The sequence below is a fragment of the Phodopus roborovskii genome, unplaced genomic scaffold, assembly GCF_943737965.1.
Source record: "Phodopus roborovskii unplaced genomic scaffold, PHOROB, whole genome shotgun sequence".
In the NCBI taxonomy this organism is placed as follows: Eukaryota; Metazoa; Chordata; class Mammalia; order Rodentia; family Cricetidae; genus Phodopus; species Phodopus roborovskii.
The window spans coordinates 9,695,869-9,719,921 of NW_026125059.1; the positions used below are offsets into that span (position 1 = coordinate 9,695,869).

The 24,053-nt window shown below is 48.2% G+C and overlaps 1 protein-coding gene across 2 annotated transcripts in view; it reads left to right on the plus strand.

Moving 5' to 3' along the window:
* The first annotated feature begins 314 nt into the window (after positions 1-314).
* Positions 315-24,053, plus strand: part of Zfp64 (ZFP64 zinc finger protein) — a 56,536-nt gene continuing 32,797 nt past the window's right edge. For both annotated transcript variants that reach the window (XM_051185666.1, XM_051185661.1), the window contains exons 1-5: positions 315-498; positions 3,615-3,854; positions 12,696-12,857; positions 13,751-13,813; positions 19,080-19,331. In XM_051185666.1, coding sequence (XP_051041623.1) covers positions 453-498; positions 3,615-3,854; positions 12,696-12,857; positions 13,751-13,813; positions 19,080-19,331 — 763 coding nt within the window. In that variant the 5' untranslated portion in view covers positions 315-452. The remainder of the gene's footprint in view (positions 499-3,614; positions 3,855-12,695; positions 12,858-13,750; positions 13,814-19,079; positions 19,332-24,053) is intronic.

Below are 24,053 nucleotides of genomic sequence, written 5' to 3' on the forward strand. Positions count from 1 at the left end.
TCTGAGTCATCTCACCAGTCCCATTTCCATTCACAGAGCAGAGGCCCCGCCCCTGTGCTGAGAGGCTGGATCTACCCAAGGCGGGGAGACCTCCTGGCAACTTCAGCGGAATGAGGGTTACCAAGAGGACAAGATGCAAAGGCGCATGGTGGCCACAGAATCTCCGGATTGCCGGGGGGTGGGGGTGGGGGGTAGACTGGTGGGATCGTGTACTCAAGTCTCTCCCAGCGTCCCTGAGAGAGCATTGCATAGGAACCTAAAAGGGTGCATGGGGCCAGCGCCCTCTAGGCAGCGGAAGTGGCGCTGTTTGTACATCCGTCCCCGCCTCAGAGTTGGGAGCAGACAGGCAGGGTTTGGGGGTGTGAGGGGAAAATACAAGAGCAAAGTCTTTGCACCATGTAGAGTGAGCCGCCCCCCCCCCCCCCCGGGAGCGGCATCCTAGGTCTGCGGCCATGAACGTGAGCGGCGAGGGAGACAGCTTCTCAGGATCAGTACAAAGTAAGTATTGGGTAGACACTGCTGAAGCCCGGCCGCGAGCAGCTAGCAGGCCCGGGGCTCCAGGATCTGGGTGATGCGCACCTTACAGCCCCCGCCCCCACCCCATCCCCTACAGTGACCTGGCTGGCAGCGGAGCTCCTTCGGCACCCCATTCCCGGAGAGGCATGGCCAGGGGAGGCCACGGGGTACAGAGACCATCACCATCTCCCCAGCCAGTCTTGGCAATTTGAGGTGCAATGGGGGAAGACAGTAGAATAACCCGGACAGACTGGGAGGGACACTTCAGCCTCAATGGCTCAAGTTGGAGCATCGCTCAAGGGCTTACAAAGTACTCCGGGTAGGGGGATTAGGTAAGGAAGACCAGGCTGGAGTGGCTTGTTCTGAGTTTGGGGTTCTCTTATTTTCCTGATATCACATCAACTTTTACTTTACCCTCTCCAAGTTCTTAGTATCTCCGAGTGCCTTTGTTTCTCAAAGTATGGGCCAGGGATGGGAGGCACCCACCCACCTGGATGGCCACATGTGTTTAAAACCAGGTTTCCGGGGGGTGGGGACAGAATCTGAGGTCTTCCCGGGCTGCCTGGAGCACCGGAAGTTTGAAAATCCCTGGCCAGGGTTTGTAGACACCTGTTTTAGTTTGCTAACTTCTGTTCTTGGAGCTACTGGCTTCAAACTTGTGTGGGTGTGCCCTGTATGACTTATAAAACGGAAAGGTTTCCCTGAATTCAAGTCCTCAAAGCATTGTGTCAGTGTCTCCCGGTTCCATGTCCCTTAAGGCTGTGTTTAAAAGAAGGAGAGCCCTACCACGTGACCTGCTCAGAGCTGGGAATTGGCCCCTTTACAGGCATTAGCTCATTTCCTCTTTGGGAGGTCCTAAGGAGAGACCCGTCTTGCTCCCATTTTGCAGACGGGAACCCAGGGCTAAAGTCACTATTGACAGTGACAGTCTCAGGATACTAAAAAAAAGAAAGAAAGAAAGAAAGAAAAGGTCCACGTTGTGACTTATTCCTTTCGTGACTTCCAGAAGCATAACTTAGTACAGAAAGTGCTTCATCCTGTACACCAATACTATTCCACCATGAAGACACCCCTGGCTGTGCAAATATGGCTTCACTCTCGTGGTTTCCCTAGTACTCCGACTGTCCCTGTAGTCACCGGGCTGCTGCCCTTCTGCAAGGTGACTTATAAAGTGTCTCCCTACCCCCAGCACCACTGTCCCCGGGACATCTACCACTTGGCACCGCAGCATGCAAATGCCTTATAGTCCCGAAGGAAACTAGACAGAATCGAAATAGTGTATACTTTTCAGCAAAGTGCATTGTATGGGCACTATGTTAAACAAATGTGGTCTTGTGGTATTTAACTTCACTGGTTACATGGATACCATGGAGATGTCCCCACTAAACAATTACATGTATAAAGAATTTGAGTGCTTGTGTGGTGGTATGTAGGAAAAAGATTAGCTTCACGATATGGTGGAAAATAATTAATTTTAAGCATAAATAGTAGAAAATGTGCTTGTAATGTCCGTGAAAGGTACAAATGGAAAGATTCTGAGGGTTGTTTTATTTTTCCTGCCAGTTCTTACTATTTCTTCCAGATTTTATTCCGAGTATTATTATAATGTAAGAGAAAAAATTTAAGATTTTATTTCTATTTTGAATTATGTGTATTTAGGGTTGGGTATGTGCATTTGAGATAAAGTACTCATGAAGGTCAGAAGAGGTCAGTCCCCTGGAGCTGGAGTCCTAGGACCTGAACTCAGATCCTCTGTAGGCAGTGAAACCTACTGAGTCATCCCTACAACTCCACAAAAGAGAAATTTAAGACTAAAAGTTGAATTTCTCGTGTTGAAACTTCCTAATTAGTTATTATCTTGCCAGAAAAGGGCATCAGATCCCATTACAGATGTTTGTGAGCCACCATGTGGGTGCTGAGAATTGAACTCAGGACCTCTGGAAGAGTAATTAGTGCTCTTAACCTCTAAGCCATCTCTCTAGGCCTATTGTTATCTTATTTAACAAATGTTTATATAGTGCTTTCTTGTGCTGTTGTTCTGAGATGGGGTCTTGGTGTTTCAAACTGGCTGAGGCCCAGTAGGAATCTTAAGATCCTGTCCTCCAGGCTGCACCTCTGGAGTGGCTGGCCTCAGATGTGCAAAGCGAGTCCTCTACCCACTGAGCTGCATCTGAAGCTATATTACTTTCTAACACAGAACCAGGTACTGTGTTAGTTGCTTTTGAAGCTCTCAATACAATATTAGCTCACTTGCTCTCTCTCTCCCTCTCCCTCCCCCCTCTCCCTTATAGAAAAATGATGTCCCTGTCAGTTAAGAATGAATTTAGTCTACAAGCGTCAGAAACCTGAACTATACTATTCTAATTGGTTTATTCCGGGGTTGCATTCAGGGGCCGGGAAGGTGAGAACAAGAATCAGGGATGTTAGCATTTTTCTCATAGTCATAAAGTGTCTGCAGAAGTGCTGGCTTCCCATCTGTATCAGCATCTAAAGGAAGAGGAAGCCACAGCTGTCCTTTCCTGCTCTCTTTGTGGTGTATGTCCTGGAGGAGTCTGCACATCTGTCAGGGACCACTGTTGTGAACTAGTGGGTTCCGAGGTGATGAGGCATTTGAAAATGTGTGTTGGGATGGGGGTAGTTTTCATAAAGACCTTTCTTTTGTGACAGGCAATGGCCTTGGGTCCCTGTGAAGGACTGGGCAGTCCTGTGTGCATGTGGGTGCACTGGTGTGTACATCCTCGTGTGTGTGTGCACATGTGTGTGGAGGCCAGAAGACAGCTTTCATATTATTTCTCAGACACCATTCCTCATGTTTTGAGGCATGTTTTGAGGCAGGGTTTCTTCCAGGCCTGCAACTTGCCAAGTAGGCTAGGCCACCTGGCCGGCAAGCATGGAGACCCTCCTGCCTCCTCCCCTATGCTGAGATTACAAACTTGAAGCCCACACTCAGCTTTTTACACAGGTTCCAGGGTTTGAACTCCGGGCCTCATGCTTGCAAGGAAAGCAATCTTTGGACTGTAGCCCTGAAAGGACTGTCTGCCTCCTGCCGTGGCATTGGTCTGAAATTAATCTGTGACTTTCCCCTTTGTCCCATGGAGTCCCAGGAGGCACCACAGTCTTGGTAGAGCTGACACCAGACATCCACATCTGTGGCATCTGTAAGCAACAGTTCAGCAACCTGGATGCCTTCGTAGCCCACAAGCAGAGCGGCTGCCAGCTAACCAGCACACCAGTGACAGCTGCCAGCACGGTCCAGTTTGTGTCAGAGGAGACGGTGCCTGCCACCCAGACCCAGACCACCACAAGGACCATTAGTTCCGAGACCCAGACCATCACAGGTACAGCCAAGCGGGGATGAGGGACGGATGGGTGGAAGTAGCTGGCTGCATTCCCCATGGGTGGGACCTGTTCAGAAGGCCTGCCCAGGGCCTAGCCCCTCAATCACCAATTCATTATTTTTAACCTACACTGCCGGGAAGCAGCTGCTGGGCTGGATTTGGAGGCTTCTAGATTCAAACCATGGGTGTGAATAGTGAGAAATGTCACGTGTGTAAGCAAAACGGGCAAAGGCCAGGTTTCTAAGCCAACCCTCTGGGCACTGAGAAGCAGACTCAGATATTTGGGGTAGGTTAGCATGTGAGCCCTGGCATGGCGTCATTTGCTCTCATTTTGGTTTTTTTCGAGACAGGGTTTCTCTGTGTCGCTCTGGCTGTCCCGGAACTCACTCTGTAGACCAGGCTGGCCTCGAACTCACAGAGATTCCCCTGCCTCTGCCTCCTGAGTGCTTGGATCAAAGGTGTGCTGCGGTACCACTTCCAAGCTGTTTTATTTTCTAGTCTGTAAATGAACATCTGTGTCTCCCTTCCTTGTTCTACCAAGAATGCAAACAGCACATGCTCTCCCTTCCATCTGTGCAGTTTGTCAGAACAAATCACGGAGGCATCAACAAGTTGAATATAGACATCCATGTACAGGGGCATTGGGTAATCCCCGTGCTCTGAGATGGTGATAGGGGGATCAGGAGTTCAAGGCCGTCTCTGGCTATGTAGTGAATTCAAGGCAAGACTGAAGGAAAATTAATTTTAAAAAATGTATTCTACAGCCAGGCAGTGGTGGCACACACGTTTGATCCCAGTACTCGGGAGGCCAAGGCAGGTGAATCTCTGTGAGCCAAGGCCAGCCTAGTCTACAGAGTGAGTCCAGGACAACAGGTACACAGAGAAACCATGTCTTGAAAAAGCAAAAACAAAAGAAAAAGTAATCCTCTCAAAGACGCTGGGAGCTCCAAGAATTAGATGATACGGTCCTTCGTGACTGGACTACCCTCCCCAGAGGAAGAGAATTATAAATGTGACCGTAGTGAAGTTACTTATTTTCTCCTCAGAAACACAGAGTCTGTAGAGGAGCGTGCTGAGAAAAATGGGCAGCTCACTCGAGTAAATATCCTTCCTATGTAAAGAATGTCTAAAAACCAACAAAAGCAGAGGAAAAGAAGCTAGTGGAGGGCTCGGTAAAGGACAGCAGATGACGTAGAAGGGTGTGCTGAGCACATCAGAAGGGGCGGTCCCTGCAGGATGAGAGCAAAGTGCATTAAAACCAGGCATTCGTATTCTGAGGGTGCAAATCCCTACACCCTGGACAGTTTTGTGATAGCTTTCAAATTTCAAATCTCTGTTTTAAAATTTACTGGAATACTAGGCAGAAGAGATAAAGGTAAAGGTGCCTGCCAACAAGCCTCATGGCGTGAGTTTGATCTTGGCAGAAGGAAAGAACCCACTCCAAGGATTCTTTTCTGCCCTCCACACACAGATGTGTGTACATGCACATACATACACACACAAATAAATAAATGCAATGGTGAAAGAATTAATATGCCTAAATACTTTTAATGGGTCTATTTCTAAATATCCCGTAAAGCTTGGTAGACAATGAAGTCCGATCATTGCAGTTTATTCTGTGAAAAAAGTCACAGTTTTATATGTGACGTTCGGCAGAGAGATGGGTGAGCCATGTCAGACATCATACAGTGCAATCAACATGCCTGAGCCTCAGAAGGATGGACCACGTTCGTGTGAGAGCAGGGCAGGTGTGTGCGTACAGAACAGTGTTACACTCAGTGAGAGCTTCTAGAACAGGAAGCAGAATCAGTGAGAGCTGTAGGGGCATTAGAGGCTGGCACAGACTGGTAAACTGGAAAAATCATGCACTAAAGCAACTGTTCTTTGGGTCTGCCCAATTCTGTTTTGATTTTTTTTTCTTTAGCTGCAAAACCATATGAATTTTCCCAATAAGTTAAATTATGTTTATGTGCGTCCCAGAGTGCATTCCACATCACACATGTAGAATGAGAGGACAGCTTTATCGTTGGCTTTCTCCACCAGGTGAGTCCAGGTGGTCAGGCTTGGCAGCAAGCCTTTTTACCAGCTGAACCATCTCAACAGTCCAAATGTTCTCAACTTTTAAGACTTCATTGGCCAAACAAAATACATCAGTGAGCCTGACCAAGCCTATAGGCTTCTTCTAGCTTACTGTCAGAGAACGGTTTACCAACCAGATCCACCGGATCTGAGGATCAAATTACTCTGTGCTGTTTAAAATTTGGGACATGAGCCTGGAGAGATGGCTCAGCTGTTAAGAGCACCGGCTGGTCTTACAGAGGACCTGGGTTCCGTTTCCAGCACCCACATGGCAGATCACAATGGTCTGACACTTGTTCCAAGGGATCTCCCTCTGGCTTTCCAAGGATACATGCACGCATACTACACAGGCCCCACACATACACATAAACCAGTTTGGGGCAATAGGCAAAATTTTATGAGTATTTTTAATGTTCCCAAAATATGTATCTGGAGAGATTTTAGAATTTGAAAATAAACTAACCCTTAAAGAAAGTGATCAAGAAAATGTGGAGACTAGAGATCAACTTGGAAGCCAGGCAGTGCCCAGCACTCGGCAGGCAGAGGCAGGCAGAACTCTCTGAGTTTGAGGCCAGCCTGGTCCAGGACAGCCAGGGCTACTAATACAGAGAAACCTGTCTCACAAAAGGAAGGGGGTGGGGGGTGAAAGAAGTTGCTTTGCAGTGACTTACATGTGCCTCAGCTAGACAAGGAGAACCTCCTCCTGTAGGGAGGAAATGGGCCCAGGAGAACTCAGGACGACCCTGGAACGCTGTGCTTCATCCCTTCTCCTCGTGGGCCCATCTCCCTGGAGAGAGTTGGGTCTCCTGACATCAAAACACAAAGCCCCAGGAGAGCTGTGAGACAAATTCCTAGGGACTCCATGGAAGGTTTTGCCACATTGACTTGTGAGGCTTTTGCTTTTCTGTTCCTTTTGCTGGAAATGCCTTTCCCAGCTTTGCCTGACTGGTGGCACCTGCTGACAGTCTGCACACCTGTACAGCCAGGGTGCGCTTGCTTACCCTTGCAGTTTCTCCGGTGAACCCCATTTCTCTGCCTGGAACTGCCGCTCTGTGGTCTCCTCTTGGTACCAAGCTCAGGGAGACATCGCCGGAAAGGTGCAGAAAACAGCCTAAGCCCCAGAGACAGAGTCCCCCGTATCCCATCTATAGTCTGACAGCTCTGGTCACTTCATGCCAGAGCTGCCACAGGAATTCTGTTAACAGTCCACTAGAGGGCAGGGGTGGCTGCGGGGGTCCGTGAGCCATTGTTCACAGTGCAGAGTCTAATAGAGTGGCGACTGGCTGATGTGTTAACCTCAATGCCTGGCCTCTGGCCAACTTAGCTGCCCGTCGTCAGGCTCCTGCTTGCCTTTCTCTGCCACACTTATCTGGACTCCACTCTCACGCCCACCACCACTTTGGACTTGGCTGCTCCCTTAGCTGTTAGTCCCCAGACCCACTTGTAGATCAGGGTCCTTGGGGAACTTACTAGACACCAGCATCCAGGCTCCGCCTAGGAAGGAATTGGGGTTTCTGGGGTGGAGACCCAAGCATCACTGTAGCAAGCTCCCAGGGGGACCCACGGCTCTGGTGAGTTGGAGAGTCACTCACTTGGCCCTACCCATGTCAATGATGGCTCCTGATGGCTCCAATGCCCTCATCCTGACATTGCCCTTGATGAAGCCAGGCTTTCCCTCAGCAGTCCCTTGCTGCCCAGGAGCCATGAAGCCATGTGAAAAGTGACAAGTGCGTTAGCAGCTTTCCATACCTCATCTCTAACCCTCACAGCCACCCCAAGAGATAGGAAGAAAAAGGCCCATTCCCCAAATCAAAAAAAAAAAAAAAAAAAAAAAAATAACAAAAACAAAAAACAAAACAAAACTGAGGCTAGCCAGGGCCAGAAAAGTGGCTCTATAGGTAAAGACACCTGACAACCTGAATGTAATCCTGTGGACCCACATGGTGGGAAGGGAAAACAAATTCCCATGGGTCCTCGGACCTCTCCATACATGCAGTAGCACACACATTATACACACGTAAATAAGAAATGTAGTAAAGAAGGAAACAGACCCAGGGAGGGAAGCTCACAGCTTACACTTGAGTGGGCTCCTTTTAGCCTGCCACCCTGCCTCTGGGTGCCTCGAGGACCTCATGTGATCAGTGCCATCCCCAGAATGACAGCAGCTGTGCCTGGCTGTCCCTGCTGGGTGTCACCTGCCCACCCACCCCCCCATGTCTCCACCTGCTTCTAATCTTCACATTTAGAGAGTAGCAGAGGCCATGGAGGATGCTGCTCACTGGCTTGCTCCTCATGGTTTTCTCAGCCCAGAGTCTCGTAGAACAGTGCTTCTCAACCTGTGGGTCGTAACTCCTTTCACAGGGGTCACCTAAGACCATTGGAAAACACAGGTATTTACATTACAATTCATTCAGTAGCAAAACCACGGTTGTGAGGTAGTATCGAGAATAATTTTATGGTTGGGGGATCACCACAACATGAATTGTTTTTAAAGGGTCGAAGCATTAGGAAGGTTGAGAACCACTGTTGTAAAACCTAGGACCACCAGCCCAGGGATGGCCCCACCCACAATGGGCAGGGCCCTTCCCCATCAATCACTAATTAAGAAAACACCTAACTGGCCTGCCCACAGCCCAGTCTCTCCAATGAAGTCCCCTCCTTTCCCATGACTCTAGCTTATGCCACATTGACTTAAAACTTGCCAGCACAACCTAACTCCTTCTTGACACATAAACACATCACTTTTCAGTTAGAACTTTTCCTTTATAATTTATCCCCAAGATGACTTGTTAATATTGATATCACAATATAAAACATAAATAATGTTCAAAAGTCCCACAGTCCTTACAGATTCAAACACATTAAAAGTTTAGCCTCTAAAAATCCCAAAGGTTTTTAAATAAAAGCTCAGTCTTTCAGCTGTGCGCTCCTGAAAAAAATAAATAAATAAATAAATAAATAAATAAATAAAAGATTAAGCTGGGCAGAGCTTGCACACATCTTTAATCCCAGCATTACAGGAAGCAGGCAGATCTCTGTGAGTTCAAAGCCCGCCTGGTCTTGGGAAAGGGGAGTAGGGGAGGAGAAATAACAAAAAAAAAAAAAAAAATCAAATTAAAGCCAGGCGGTGGTGGAACACGTTTTTAATCCCAGCCAGCACCCAGGAGATAAAGGCAGGCGGATCTTTGTGAGTTCGAGGCCAGCCTGGTCTACAGACTCCATAGCTACTGAGAAACTCTGTCTCGAAAAAAATAAAGTTCAATACTTTCTCCAAAAGGGAAGAACCAGAGTACAGACACAATTTGAACAAGGCAAAACCAAACTCCAACAATGTAAATAACTGAGTGTCCAATTATCTGGGGTTTACTCACGATCTTCTGGACTCTGCCCTCTGCAACACGCACAGCTGTCTTCTAGGCTCAGCTGACTCCACTCCATGCTGCTGCTGTTCTCGGTGGTCGTCCCGCAGCACTGGCATCTCCAGATGCTGGGGTCTCTGCTGACACTGGGGTTCACTTTCACCAGCAGCCTCTTCTGGGCTCTCTTCAGGAACTCCAGCCCTGCCGCATGGTGCCAAGTCTCAGCTGCTCCCCATTATCTTCTGAGCCCATACAGAACAGCCTGTAGAGCTCTCAGCGCTCCAAGGCTTTTCTAGCCATGAGCATTCGGGCAAGAGAGCTGCTCGGAGAGACTGGGGCATGAATATGGAGCAGTGGTTATCAGAACCCAACAGCTGATTTTAGGTGGCCAGACAACCCACGACATTTTCCGGTTGAGAAAAGTGGAAACCGAGTTTGTTCAAATGCCAAAAGCTGTGAGAGCCCAGGTGTCATCTGACATGAATCAGTGACGTCATCATGAGGATGCTGGAAAGATGCAGGGGAACGTACCTGGGCTCTCAGCCAGAAATCAGAGTGTATGCTTACAAATTGTGATCGTGGAGGAGGAGGAGGCGTGTGCTGGGAGGTGATTCCCGCATGCACAATTCTTATAAGGATTTTCAGTGAGTCTATATCGTGTGCGTACCCGACAAATGGTTGTGAGCCACCATGTGGGTGATGGGAACTGAACCCAGACCTCTGCCAGAGCAGCCAGTGCTCTTACCCGCTGAGCCATCTCTCCAGCCCCCTCGTGACTATTTAAGGGGTCTACCTGGCCACTGTCAGGGTTCAGCTGAAACCGTGCCTCACCAGATGAAGCGACCTCAGTATAAAGTATAGATAATTGGCTTTTCCCAGTGAGGAACCCAGATTGAGATGCTGTGAGAACCAGAAATGAAGATGAAGACCTTGATGAGAAGGCATGATTTAAAGACAAAAATCAAGCCAGGCCAGCTGCCCTTCAAGAAAAGAAAGCATCCTGAGGAGGAGGAGAAAACCACATGTTAAAATCAATGTCTAGAAGGCTACAGAGTCAGCTCAGTGGTTAAGAGCACTGGTTGCTCTTGCAGAAGACCAAGGTTCAATTTCCAGTACCCATCTGTAATTCCAATCCCAGGGCATCCAATAACCTGTAATGGTACCAGGCACACACATGGTACACAGACATGTGTGCAAGTAAAACACTCGTACACATACAATGTAAACCTTTAACAGTGGAGGTTCAGGACACACACTGCTCTGTATTGTGACGTCCCCTTAGATCCCTCCTGACTGTCTGACTGTGACAGTTTCTTGGGTTTCATTTTCAATGACCTGGATGGCTTCTGGGTCTTTTTTTTTTTTTTTTTTTTTTTTTTTTTTTTGGTTTTGGTTTTGGTTTTTCAAGACAGGGTTTCTCTGTGTGTATCCCTGGCTGTCCTGAAACTCACTCTGTAGACCAGGGTGGTCTTGAACTCACAGAGATCTACCTGCCTCTGCCTCCCAAGTGCTGGAATTAAAGATGTGAGCCACCATGTCCCTGGCAAAGTGAAGTATTCTGTCAGCCTCCCTCTGCTGGGATTTGTGGGTCTGCTGTGGTTCTCATTTAGCTGGGTCTGTGGGCTTGGAGTAGATTTCTTTGACAAATCAAGCTAGGAAGTGATGGCAGGTCTGGGCTGATTCGGGTCAATATTATTATTCTGGAAATAAAGTGGTAAAGGTGGGGACCTTTCCACCTTGCCTGTCCCCTGTGAGCTTAGGTTGCCTTCACTCAGAATTAGGCCTTCCAGGGACAAGTGCCATCTTGGTAAAAGAGACAAGACCCTTACAAGCCCTGAACCAGGAACATCATTCACAAAATGGGCACCAAAAAAATTATAAGCAGAAAAAATTCAAGATCATCTGTCTCTCTTATCTTTTTAATGACAGCTCATTTGGGGTCATTTTCTGTTTACATTTCTTGTTTCTTTTTGCCTCTAAGTTGCAGGGTGACTTCAAGGATGCCCATGACATACCTCCAAGAGAGTTTTGAGAGAAGTCCTGGGTTTTTAGGACTCTGAGACCCTTCAGAGAATAACTTACTCATCTGCCTGCAGTTAGCAATGCCCACATGGTATCGGTTTTAGAGATGTTTTATTGCTCATTCAAGAGGTATGAAGCTAGGGCTGAGGAGATGGCTCAGTACTTAAAAGTACTTGTTGCTAAATTCGTGAGGACAGGAGTTCAGATCCCAGCACCCACATAACAAGCCAGGTATCTTGCAGACACCTGTAAATAAATAAGATCAATCTTTAACAATAAAAAGAATAAAAGGACTCCAAAACTAGGGATGATGGCCTGTAATCCCAGCTCATAGGAGATAGGAGTTCAAAGCCAGCCTCAGCTACATACTGATTTGGAGGCCAGCCTAAGCTATTCGCGATCCTGTCCAAAAAGACCCAAGTCTTGGTTGGTGTTTTATGTTGTGGTTGTTGGTGGATGGTCAGTTTGTTGAGACTAGGCCTCCTGTGTATCTCTGACTGCCTGGAACTCACTGTATAACCCAGGCTTGCCTTGAACTCTGAGTGCTAGAATTAAAGGCAGTTGGCCACCACCTTTAAAAGTCCTTGTTTTTATTAGGAGTGTGAAGGTTGAGGCAGGGTCTCTTTATTTATATGTCTGGCTGTCTGGTACTCTGAAACTCACAGAGATCTACCTGCCTCTACACCTAATCCTAGGTGCTGGGATTAATGGTGTACACCTCCATACCCAGCCACTTGGGTTTTTTGTTTTTGTTTTTTAATTAACTTTAATTTTTTTAAAAAAATTGAAAATAAAAACCATCACATACTGAAATTAACCAATTTTTTTATAATTTTATTTTATGTGTATTGGTGTTTTGCCTATATGTAGTCTGTGTGAGGATGTCAGATCTTGGAGTTACAGACAGTTGTGAGCTGCCATGTAGGGGCTGGGAATTGAACCAGGGGTCCTCTGGAAGAGCAGTCAGTGCTCTTAACCACTGAGCCATTTTTTTTAATGTATGTGAGTATTTCACACACACACACACACACACATATACACATACAAACATTATATATAGATAGATAGATATAGATATAGATATATAGATATCTCATGCCTGGCATCAAAGGAGACCAGAAGAGGGCCTCTTATCCCCCGGAACTGGAGTCACAGATTATTGTGAGCCACTATGTGTGAGCTGGTATTGCACCTAGGACCTCTGGAAGAGCAGCCAGTGCTCTGAACCACTGAGCTGTCCCTACAACTTCACTTGATTTTTGAATGAGCAAGGCAATTCTTTTTTTTCTCTCTCTCATGCCCCCCCCCCCCGTTAGCTGAAATGAGTTATGGCGTCACTCCGCATCGTCCTGTGGAAATTAATAAGCACTTTACCCTTTAGTTTCAGCTCCAGAATTCGTCTTTGAACATGGCTATCAAACTTACCTCCCCACGGAAAGCAACGAAAACCAGACAGCCACCGTGATCGCGCTGCCTGCCAAGTCACGTGCCAAAAAGCCCTCCACAGCCCCCGTGCAGAAGAGACTCGGCTGCTGCTATCCAGGTAAAGGCAGCTATCCAGGTAAAGGGGCTCTGTGCGCCTAAGAAGAAATCTCTTCTTAGGATTTGTTTCAGTGGAGGGGAGACTTGATCCTGACTCTGTAGCTCAAGCAGACCTGGAACTCACCATACCTCTCTGGCGGGCCTCGAACTCATGCTTCTACTGCCTCAGCATCCTAGTGTTTCGATTAGAGACCAGAGCCACGGTGCCCAGCTACTTGGTGAATTATTTTTATTCCTTAAGACTTATGAGTGTTTCGCCTGCATATAAACCTATACCCCCACGTGTGTGTGGTGCCCAACGACTCAGAAGAGAGCATGGAACCCTCTGGAACTAGAGTCACGGGTGGTTGGTTGTGAGCCTCCGTGTGGGTGCTGAGCACCAAACCTGGGTCCTCCGGAAGAGCAGCCAGTGCTCTAACCACTGCGCCATCCACGGCCCTAGTTACACCGGTGCTTATGAATCTTTAGTCTTCTCTCAACAGGAGAGTCAAGCATTTGTCTGTCTCTTTCATGACAGCATCTTCCTAGTCTGCGGGCCATGTTATAAAGCTGTGGTTCTCGGCTTCCTGGTGCTGCAGCCCTCTAATGCAGTTCCGCATATGGTGGTGATCCCCAGCATACAATATGTCACGCATGCGCGTGCGTACACACACACACACACACACACACACACACACACACACACCCTGACAGGGTCCCAACCCACAGGTTGAGAACCGCTGTTGTAAAATGTGACTCCATGCCTCATCTCTTTGCTGACTCCTTGTGGTTTGAGGTTGTGCCAAAGCAACGCTGTACTGTGTCTGGCATGTGACATCGGTGTCGCCCCATGGTGAGGCAAATCTCTGCCACTTCAGCTTCTGTCTGAACCACATCTTCCCATGGCTTTTTCAGGTTGCCAGTTCAAGACTGCCTACGGCATGAAGGACATGGAGCGTCACCTGAAAACCCACACGGGTAAGTGACATGTCATTAGGTACAGTACCCTGAACACACACACAGCAAGGAGCTGGGGGCCCAGAGATGTTGGACAAATGATAAGGCCCAGGCCTCACAGAGCTCAAAGGAACACAGTACAAAATAAAGATGCCATATGTACACGTGTTTTGGCAGGAGTGTGTCTAAAGCAATAAAAACCCAGCGTGGAGAAAGATCACCGAGCAGAGGGCCTGGGACTGCCATGGCCATGTGTGAGAACTCACGTGCCATGACTAGTTAGCATCCGATGCAGACAGCATCCATTTGCAGGTGTAAAGTCTGTGTGTGCATGTCACATTAGTGAAGAAAGACAAGAAGAATGTTTTGTTTTGTTGGTTTTCAGTGCTGGGGAGCAAACCAGAGGATGTACATGCTTTGCTTTGGTTGTTTATTTGAATTGTTGCTGATGTTGGTTGTTTAGAAAAGAGCTCTCTAGAACTCCCTATATAGCCCAGGCTTGCTTCCCTGCCTCGCTGGGGACGTAGGTACACACCACCACACCAGATCAAGAATAGTGATTTTCTTACAACTGCTTTCTTTACCTGTGACACAAAGTGTGTGTTATCTTTGCAATATCGAAAGGAGAACATAATGTGGTTTGTTTTAAAAGAGACGAAAGAACCAGAAGGGTAGCTCAGCAGGCAAAGGAGCTTTGCCACGGAGCCTGATGACCTGAGTTCAATCCCTGGGACCCACATAGTGGAAGGAGACCCACATGTTCAAGTGCAAACACGTGCATACACACCACACACCACATACACAGTTTTTAATGTAATCAAATTTTTTTATTTTTATTTTACATATGGGTCCCAGTTCCCTCTCCCTCCCTCCCTCCCTCAAATTTTTAAAAGAGAAAAAAACATCAATGCATGGAAAAAGGAAAATTAAGTAGGGATATTTTAATTTTCTTAATACAGTCATCCTATTAGATCCTCAGGGGATTGCTTTCAGGGAGACCCCCTCTCCTCAAAGATGCCAGAAGCCAAGACTGTTCACACCCTGGGAGAAGATGAAGCAGGGTGTGCACAGTGTCCACACTCACCCTCCCAGGGTACCCACTGCACTGCAGAGAATGCCAGCCCCGCAGAGCTCCTGCGTACCTTCCCAGTGTGGTCATTGCTTGCGCTTCAAATGTTGTTTGATCTGCAGCCGTTGAAGGCACAGTTGCAGGGCCCTGTAGATACAGAAGTCAGTTGTGTGAGGTTCCATTTCCCAGATGGTTCGGATAGAGGAAGAGTTTCTGCTGGGCAGCTTTGAGGAAATCTGAGGGGTTCCTGGTCAAGTGACACAGGGGTGTGAATTCACAAGGGAAGCATGCAGAAGCAAGGGAGTGGGGAGGGACCCTCTCATATTTCATCTGCCTCAGCCTTTGGAAACTCAAGTAGCTAACAGTTATCAGCTGTGACCCATGAGTGGCACTGCCGTCACCATCCTGTCCGCTAGACCTCACACTGCCAGGTCACGTGGATTTATTCTAATTACCCAAATATTAACGTTCATAAGCAAGCAGTGACTCTCCCCATGTGGGCTCCGTGGGTTAAGGTTTGGTCAAATAGACTGCACTCATTATCCATGACAATTGGGACAACTAGGTCAGAGTATAAACGAAGGCATATTGGTTACTTTATTGTTGTGAGATGTCCAACCAATACAGAAGGAAGGAAGGAAGTAAGGAAGGAAGGGAGGGAGGGAGGGAGGAAGGAAGGAAGGAAGGAAGGAAGGAAGGAAGGATTTGTTTCAGCTCATGGCTTGAGAGTACAGTCCATGGTGGCAGGATCCTGAGGCCACTGGTCCCACGGCATCCACAGTCAGAAGCAGAGAGATGAACACCGATGCTCAGCTCACTTCCTCTTTATTTAGTTCAGAACCGCAGCCCAGGGATGTTGCAGCCCGGAGATGGTGCCATGCCGCTCAGTTAAACTTCTTACAGACACCCTCCCAGACATGGTCAGGGGGGCCTCCTAGGTCTGTCCTAAGTTGACAGTGAGGATGAACTGTTGTGTGGTACAGCAATCTTAGATCCATTCCTACACATCTTCTGAAGACACCGCTGCACAGCAGGCTGGCCTGAAGGTGTCCTTACTGGCCACTTTTAAGAAAGATGGTTGGGGTTGGTGGCAGGGACCCCATGTGGTTCCTGCCCAGCAGAACTGTTGACAACCAACCTCTGCACCACCAATAGGCAATACACCTGGTACAGAATGACGGTCCAGTGGGCACAGGCAACATAGGCAGCAGACCGTGCTGAGAATTGACCCACAGGGAATTTGTAATTTGACTGCTAACAATGTCGGTAAAATTATTTTATTTTTACAATGTTGAGGGTCAAACCCTGGGCCTTCAAGTACTCTACCAACCAATTCCCAGCTCAACAAAATGGTCATCTTTAAGAAATTCTCTGAGGTATTTTTTTAAAGACATTTATTATTATATATACAATGTTCTGCCTGCATGTATCCCTGCAGGCCAGAAGAGGGCACCAGATCTCATTACAGATGGTTATAAGGCACCATGTGGTTGCCAGGAATTGAACTCAGGACCTCTGGAAGAGCAGTCAGTGCTCTTAACCACTGAGACATCTCATCAGATGTGCTCTTAAATGCCAGGCCTTCCTCTGACATGATGGGGATCAGCTTTGGCACACTGTGTCAGCACGGGGCTCTGTACATGCTTGATCTACAGAGTATAAAGTAAACATCTCACTGGTATGGTGACCCACAACCATAATCCCAACATTTAGGAGGCAGAGACAGAGACAGGCAGATCTCTGTGAATTCCAGATTGTCCTGGCCCTACATAATGAGTTTCGGGACACTAGGGCTACGTAAAGAGATCTTGTCTCCAAAACAAAAGGCAGAGTAAGAGTGAAAATCCCTATTATAACATCTCACTTTCCAGTATACCTCCAAGTCACCGGCCTTTAGCCTTTATAGTCCACACTGCAATAATCTGAATTTTTGGCATACAGATAGAAGGTTTAAGACAGGCTCACAATTTTTTTTGGGGGGGGAGGGGGACAGGGTCTCACTACCTAGCTCTCGCTTTCCTAAAACTCATTATATAGACCAGCAGGCTGGCCTCGCTCTATGCCTGCCTCTGCCTCCCAAAGACTAGGATTAAAGGAACGTACCACTATGTCTGGCTCCAGACATACAATCTTATCATCGCTTATTAAGTAATCTGGTATTCTTGTTTCCATTTAATATTATATGCCTTTATTACTTTTAAACTTTATTTTGTGCATGTGTGTGCATGTGCACACATGCTCGTGCATACCACTGTGTCCAGGTGAAGGTCAGAGGTCAACTATCATAATCTGTGCAGCCGTGTGTGTGTGTGTGTGTGTGTGTGTGTGTGTGTGTGTGTGTGTGATGTGTGTCTGCTTCATTGTTTTCCTGATCAACTGGAGAATTGATTCAGTAATTTATGGCCCATCCATAAAGTAAAATTGCTCAACCTTAGCTGCTTAATGATGTGGAAATGACATGACTATATGAGCAAAAAAGAAATCAACAGGGATTGCTGTGGAGTCTGCTAGATAAGCAGGAGAGTCCTGGATCGTAGTCCCGCTTTGTAAAGAGGAGGAAATAAGATAACCTGGGATAGGACATTCAAAGAGTGAGGTATCTGTATCAATGTGAGAGCCGGGGTCATGGCCCAGATGGTAGAACACTTGCCTGACGTGCACAGAGTTCTGGGTTCCATCCTCAGAATGGCATCAACGGGACATGGCAGGGCATGCTTGCGTTCCCAATGCTCTGCAGGTAGAGGCAGAAGTTCAGGGTCATGTTTGGCCTCTTCGCAAGTTCAAAGCCAATGTGGGATGCACGAGATTCTGTCTCAAAAGAAGGGGGGGGGGAGACAGTAACTGGCAGAGAGTGGTTTTTTGTTTTTTTGTTTTGTTTTGTTTTGTTGTATTGAAGGAAAAATACACACATCTACCAAAAAAAAATTAATTAATTAAAAAGAAGTGACACTGTAGCCTGGTTATATATAGAACACTTGCCTAGCAATCCCAAGACCCTAGTTTGTGCGCGCGCACGCACACACACACACACACACACACACACACACACACACACACTGCACTGGGCTGGTGAGGAAGCTCATGGAAGAAGGCCCTTGCTGACAAGCCTGAAGAACTTGCAAACGAGTTCACGTCCCAGGACCCACATGGTAGAGAGAGAACCAAATCGTGCAAGCTGCCCTCTGACCTCACATGCCATGGCATACACATGCCCACACAAAGAAATGCACACACACACACACACACACACACACACACACACACACACACACACGCTTAATAAACAGGGATGCTACAGGTCAAAAGCGAGCAACTGCTCGCTTGGCAACAAACATGATCAAGGGTCAGATTAAACTCTCTAGCAGAGACCTAAACAGCCTCTAGGCCAAGATGAGGGGGCGGCAGTAGAGAAGGCAGGCCACTCTGGCCCAAGGCTGTAAAAAGGAATGGACAGAAGAGATGGCTGTTTCATGTTACGTTAAAGTCCTTCAGAGCATCTGTGTCTATAGTATAAAATAATACTTTAATATTGGAAAGATTTAATATAAAAAAAATGCAGTAAAAGAAAACATGGTGTCACACACCTTCAACCCAGCTCGTGGGAAGCAGAGGAAGGTGGATCTCTGATTTCAAGGCCAGCCTGGTCTACAGAGCAAGTTCAGATCAGCCAGGGTTACCTAGTGAGATCTTGTCTCAAAAAGAAACACACACACACACACACACACACACACACACACACACACCATAATCCAAATTAATAAGATGATTGAAGTCGGGTAGATGACTGCCCGGCACCGAGCAATTGTTACCAGACCCTGTCAGGCTCAGGGAACATTGAGTAAAGGGGGCAGAAATAGCCAGAAGGTAAGCAGAAAGGCTACAGCATCCTTATTTTAAAGCCTGGCATAGTGAGGCATACCTCTAATACCAGCTCTCAGAAATTGGAGGCCACCCTGGGCCTCCGGATTTGGATCCCTGTCCGGAAACAACTGGATATTTTATTTATTTTTAGTTGCTGTGTACTTTCAGTTAGTAATATTCACCTTAGGGAAAGAGTTTGGAAGTTCTAATAAACAACACAGCTTATTGTAAGCAAACCAAACCCCAGGGTTCTAAACCACCCCAGAGGCGCGCAGGTTGATCCTCTCCGCAGGTGTCGGGAGTAAAGGTTAACTTCTCAATCTTGTTTCCCGGGGCGGCTTGCGTGTGCACCCAAAGGTGACAAACCCCACAAGTGCGAGGTATGCGGGAAGTGCTTCAGTCGGAAGGACAAGCTGAAGACGCACATGCGTTGCCACACGGGCGTCAAGCCCTACAAATGCAAGACGTGCGACTACGCGGCAGCCGACAGCAGCAGCCTCAACAAGCACCTGCGCATCCACTCGGACGAGCGGCCCTTCAAGTGCCAGATCTGCCCCTACGCCAGCCGCAACTCCAGCCAGCTCACGGTGCACCTGCGCTCGCACACAGGTAAGCTGTGCTGTGCCGTCGCTCATCCCAGCGCGGGCACCTGCCAGCCCGTGGGCAGAGGGGAAAGAGGAGCTGGGGGTGTGGCTGGTGGTAGAGAGAGCCCTTGCCCTGCGTGCACAGGGCTGTGTCCCCAGTGCCGCTTAACCGGTGTAGTGGCACACATCCGTAACCCCAGCGAGCCCCCAGAGAGGTGGGGGCAAGGAGGGTCAGGAGTTCTAGGCCAGTCTGGGCCATATTTTTGAGGCCTGGTCTCTGAACTGATTTTTGTAAATTATTTTTAACTCGTGGCCTGGAGGTGTGACGGCCTTGACGGTACAAAGTCCTGGGTTCTATCCTCAGGACCGCATAAGCCAGGTGTGGCGAACCTGTAATTTCAATACTGGAGAGGTAGAGGCAGGAAGGTCAGTTCAAATCACCCTTGGTCACTTACGGGGTTCAGGGCCAACCTGAGCTGTAGGGAACCCTGTTTCCAGAAACTAAATTTAAAAAGAAAAAGAACAGTATCGCTGTTGTGGTTATCGTTTTTTAATTCTGGCTGGGGACGTGGCTCCTCTGGTAGAGTACTTACCTAACGTGTGTAAAACCCTGGGTTTGGTCCTCAGCCCCACATAAACCAGCCATTGTGTCAAGAACCTGTTACCTCAGCGCTCAAGAGGTGGAGGCAGGAGGATAAGGAGTTCGAGGCTAGCCTTGTATCCCGTATGCAGCCAAGGATACAAGGCTAGCCTGGGCTACGTGGTACCCTGTCTCAGAGAAACAGTTTTAAAGGAGCTGGGGAGTCAGCCACCCTTTTCATCTTTGTGAAAGGGCCTGTCTCGGTGACATTGGAGCGGTTGTCGAGCAGTTGTTGGTCACCTTCTGTGTGTTTTTATGTAACTGTATGCGTGTGGGGTTGACAGAATGTAGTCCATGAAGTAGATACAAGTGATGCCGTTTTACTAATCGTCCCAGTCACAGTCAGCTCAGTCATGTTTAAGTGATGCACTGATGTGCTCGGAGTAGAGCAGCTTGATGAGAAAGCACACAGCACGGGCTGGGGTATGGCTCGGTGATGACACTTGCCTGTCACGGGAGAGGCCCTGGGTTGTATCCACGGTGCTGTAAAACATGCACACAGCAAACACAGCAGAGCGGGTCTCAATGGCACATGGCTGCAAATCCTACTCACGTGCTTCAGGTCATCTGGCATTGTTGCTGCTGCTTGCTCAGCTTAACCACTCGTGTGAGAAGGCGTCTCTGCTAGGGAGTCGCTGAATGTGGGTTCGGCACCTGTGCACTGGTCTCGTCTGGGGTGATCAGGCCGTACCCCATCCGTCTCTGACCCTCCTCTCAGGCCTGTGGGCCAGCCCAGAGTTGGCTTCAGCATGAACACCACAGAGGACCAGGCAGGCAAGCCCAGTGTGGAAGCCCAGTGAACCCTCTGATGCCCTGTGTCCACAAACAACACATTGGTACCTAAAGCAAGTCACGGGTTGGATCTGGTGTCAGGGATGGAATTGAGCTCACCCATGGGACAGGCCACTACCAGATTACGTGGCAAAGGCCAGGGACAAGAGAGGATGAAGATATAGGACCATTCACGCATTCAGGCACAGACAGAACACCTTTGTTCCCACCATCAGGTTCATCTCTGCTGTTCACACCATCTCAGGACCCTCATAAACCATCTCACCCGACCATAGGATCAGACCAAGAGGTGGGGTCAGAAAGGATAAGGAGTCTGGTTGTGACATACTAGAGCCCAACACTGACTGTCATACTGTTCTTGGGAATGGGGAGGATGAGAACTCACATCTGAAACCTTTCTTGGAACACCCCCAGGTCCCTTGCTCAGGGAACGATCGAGGGACACTTTTTGGTTGGAGAGGGTAGGGTCTAGCTCTGGCTCATGACCCTGGCCACTTGGGGCATCCTTCCCAGTTACATTCCGGACCTCTTCTAAAGACTCGGGAGGGACTGTCGCCCCTGCTTGCTACCCTCAGAAAGGGGTGTGCGGGCACACACGTATGCGAAGGCCAGAGAAGGGTCTTTTTCTGTTTTATTTTAGTGTAGGCTGGTGACACTTTGGCTACTGGATGCGCCTTTAAAAGAGTTTCCTGAATTGGAAATGGTGGCATACACCTTTAGTCCCAGCACTCAAGAGGCAGAGGCAGGTGGATCTCTGAGTTCAAAGTCAGCCTGGTCTACAAAGTGAGTTCCAGGATGGCCAGGGCTGCACAGAGAAACCCTGTCCCAAAGAAGGGGAAAACTTTGAGTTTCCTGTATATTTGTATGACTTAAACTAGTTGGGGGGCGGGAACCCTGCCTCTCTCTAGACTCATTGGGAGGGAGCCGGGAGGCCTCCTGACATCAGCGTAATTCCTTTGGAGGTTTGGACAGAATCTCACATTAGGGTTTCCCCTTCCATTTAATATTTATTCAGAGGTTATTCCTTGGATATGATCTTGGTCCTGTGCTTTTGTCTAACTTTAAAAAGATAGTTGGAGGGGGACTAGAGAGATGGCTCAGAGGTTAAGAGCACTGACTGCTCTTCCAGAGGACCCAGGTTCAATTCCCAGCACCCACATGGCAGCTCACTGCTGTAACTCCAAGATCTAACACCCTCACACAGACATACAGGCAAAATACCAAGCCACAAAAAAATAAAAACAATAGGAAGTTAGCTGGAGAGATGACTCAGCAGTTAAGGGTGCTTGCTGCTCTCCTAGAAGACCAAAGTCTAGCACACACATCAGGCGGGCAGCTCACAATGGTTCATCTATACTGTAGCTTCAGGGGACCCATATCCCTTGTCTGGACTGCATGGGTAAATACACACACACACACACACACACACACACAAGAGAGAGAGAGGCAGAGAGAGAGAGAGAGAGAGATGCACGGAAGTAAAAACTTCAGTGTCCTGTTTTGTGTGAAAATAAGGTTTCACCATGGAGATCCGCCTGCCTCTGCCTCCCAAGTGCTGGGATGAAAGGCGTGCGCCACCATGCCTAACTAAAATAAAACTTTTAAAAGCTAGTAGGAGATGACTTCCAAGGAAGCCCACGACAGAGTCCGTCCAGAAGAGCATTGTCTTTCCCTCCACGCTCTGCCTGGCTCCCCTGTGCTCTCTAGTGAATTCCTCTTCTGGCGCCGATCATAACGCCTTCCAAGCAGAGCTGCCTGGGTATCTGTTTTACCAGTGTACAGATTGATTAAGTTTAACTGCTAGGCGTTTGCTGTTAAGTGTGAATTACCATTTTTGTGGCTTGATTCCCAAACCCACGCTGAAGATTTTGGTTCTCTGCTTTCACAGTCTCTCATTCCCAGGTGGCTAATAACCTCCCCTCCCCAAAACTCTACATGCAGCAGCCTCCGTTCACAGGCTTAGGATCGGCTGAGGCCCCATAGGTAACTCTCTGCCGGTCTGTGACTGTACCCTGGACTGGAGTCATCTACCTGTGTACCACACGTCTGTTATCATTCTCCTGGGACCAGCAGACTAGCCAGGAACAGCCCTCTCATGATGTGGGAGCAAGATGCTCCCAAAGACAGAACCATTCCAAAATGCCTGTTGGGACTTGATTTCTGTAACCCAGCACTCAGAAGGTAGAGGCAGGGTCATCCTCAGCGATGTATCTAGTTGGAGGCCATCCTGGGCTACGTGAGCCCCTTTCTCAACAACCCCTATCAAAAAAACACAACAAATAACTTTTGTGTCAAGTCTGGTTGTTCCTGCTAAACAGTATTGGCCAAACCCAGTGACCTTTGAGCCCGATGGAAGTCACAGCACATCACCCTGCCCTTGTCCAAAGAGCTTGTGTAATTGTGGGAGTCAGGGCTGACAGAAAGGGATGGGAGATGGCAGATTTGGGGATATCTGTGCAATATATTGCAGCAGGCTAGGACAGATATAACTGTTACCCAGCCTGTTGCCTAGTGTCTGTTCTGTTTTCTACTCCATTTCTTCACTGTGGCTCTTCTGGGCCTGATGGCTCACACCCAGAAACCAAGCACCCAGCCGAGGCAGGAGGGCCATGAGTGCATAGCCTGGGCTAAGGAGATGGCACTCAGAGCTGTGCTAAGGACGTTAACACCCACCCGATGGGCTAAGATGGTGGCCTGCCTGTAATTCCTGCACTTAGGAGGAGGGGGTGGGGGGATCTTGGGGCAAGCTGACTAGACAGAATAACCAAATAGGCAGGCTCCAAGTTCATCCGGAAACCCTGCCTCAGTAAATAAATCAGAGGGTGATGGAGGAACACACGTGTGTCAACCTCTGGCCTCCATCCACAAGCACGCTCGCACACATGAGTACACACGAGAAAAATAAAATGTGTGCCGAAAAATTAAGGAGTTCAGGGCTAACCAGGGCTACATTGGTGGTACCTAATCTCCCACACCACCATCAGAGGTGCACCTGGGCTTCTAGGGTTGAACTCAGGCGTGTTAGTGGCATCTAAGACTGCTGTAGGAAGGTGTGTTTCCTAACATTTTAAAAAAATATGTGTGCCAGTTATGTGTCGTCTGCACGGAGTGTTCATTTTGTTTTCTGTCTGCTTGTGACACTTGTACAGCTTCAAGCTGTACAGTCTGATGCTCCGTGTCACCAGCCATTTCAGTTACAGCTGAAGTTAGGAAAGCTCTGCCGGCTTAAAGACAACTGTCGCTCGTTCACTCTGCAACCCTGCGCTGTGGGATGCTGGGGGCGGAGGGTGTGGTCATTGGCTGCTGAAGAGCTTA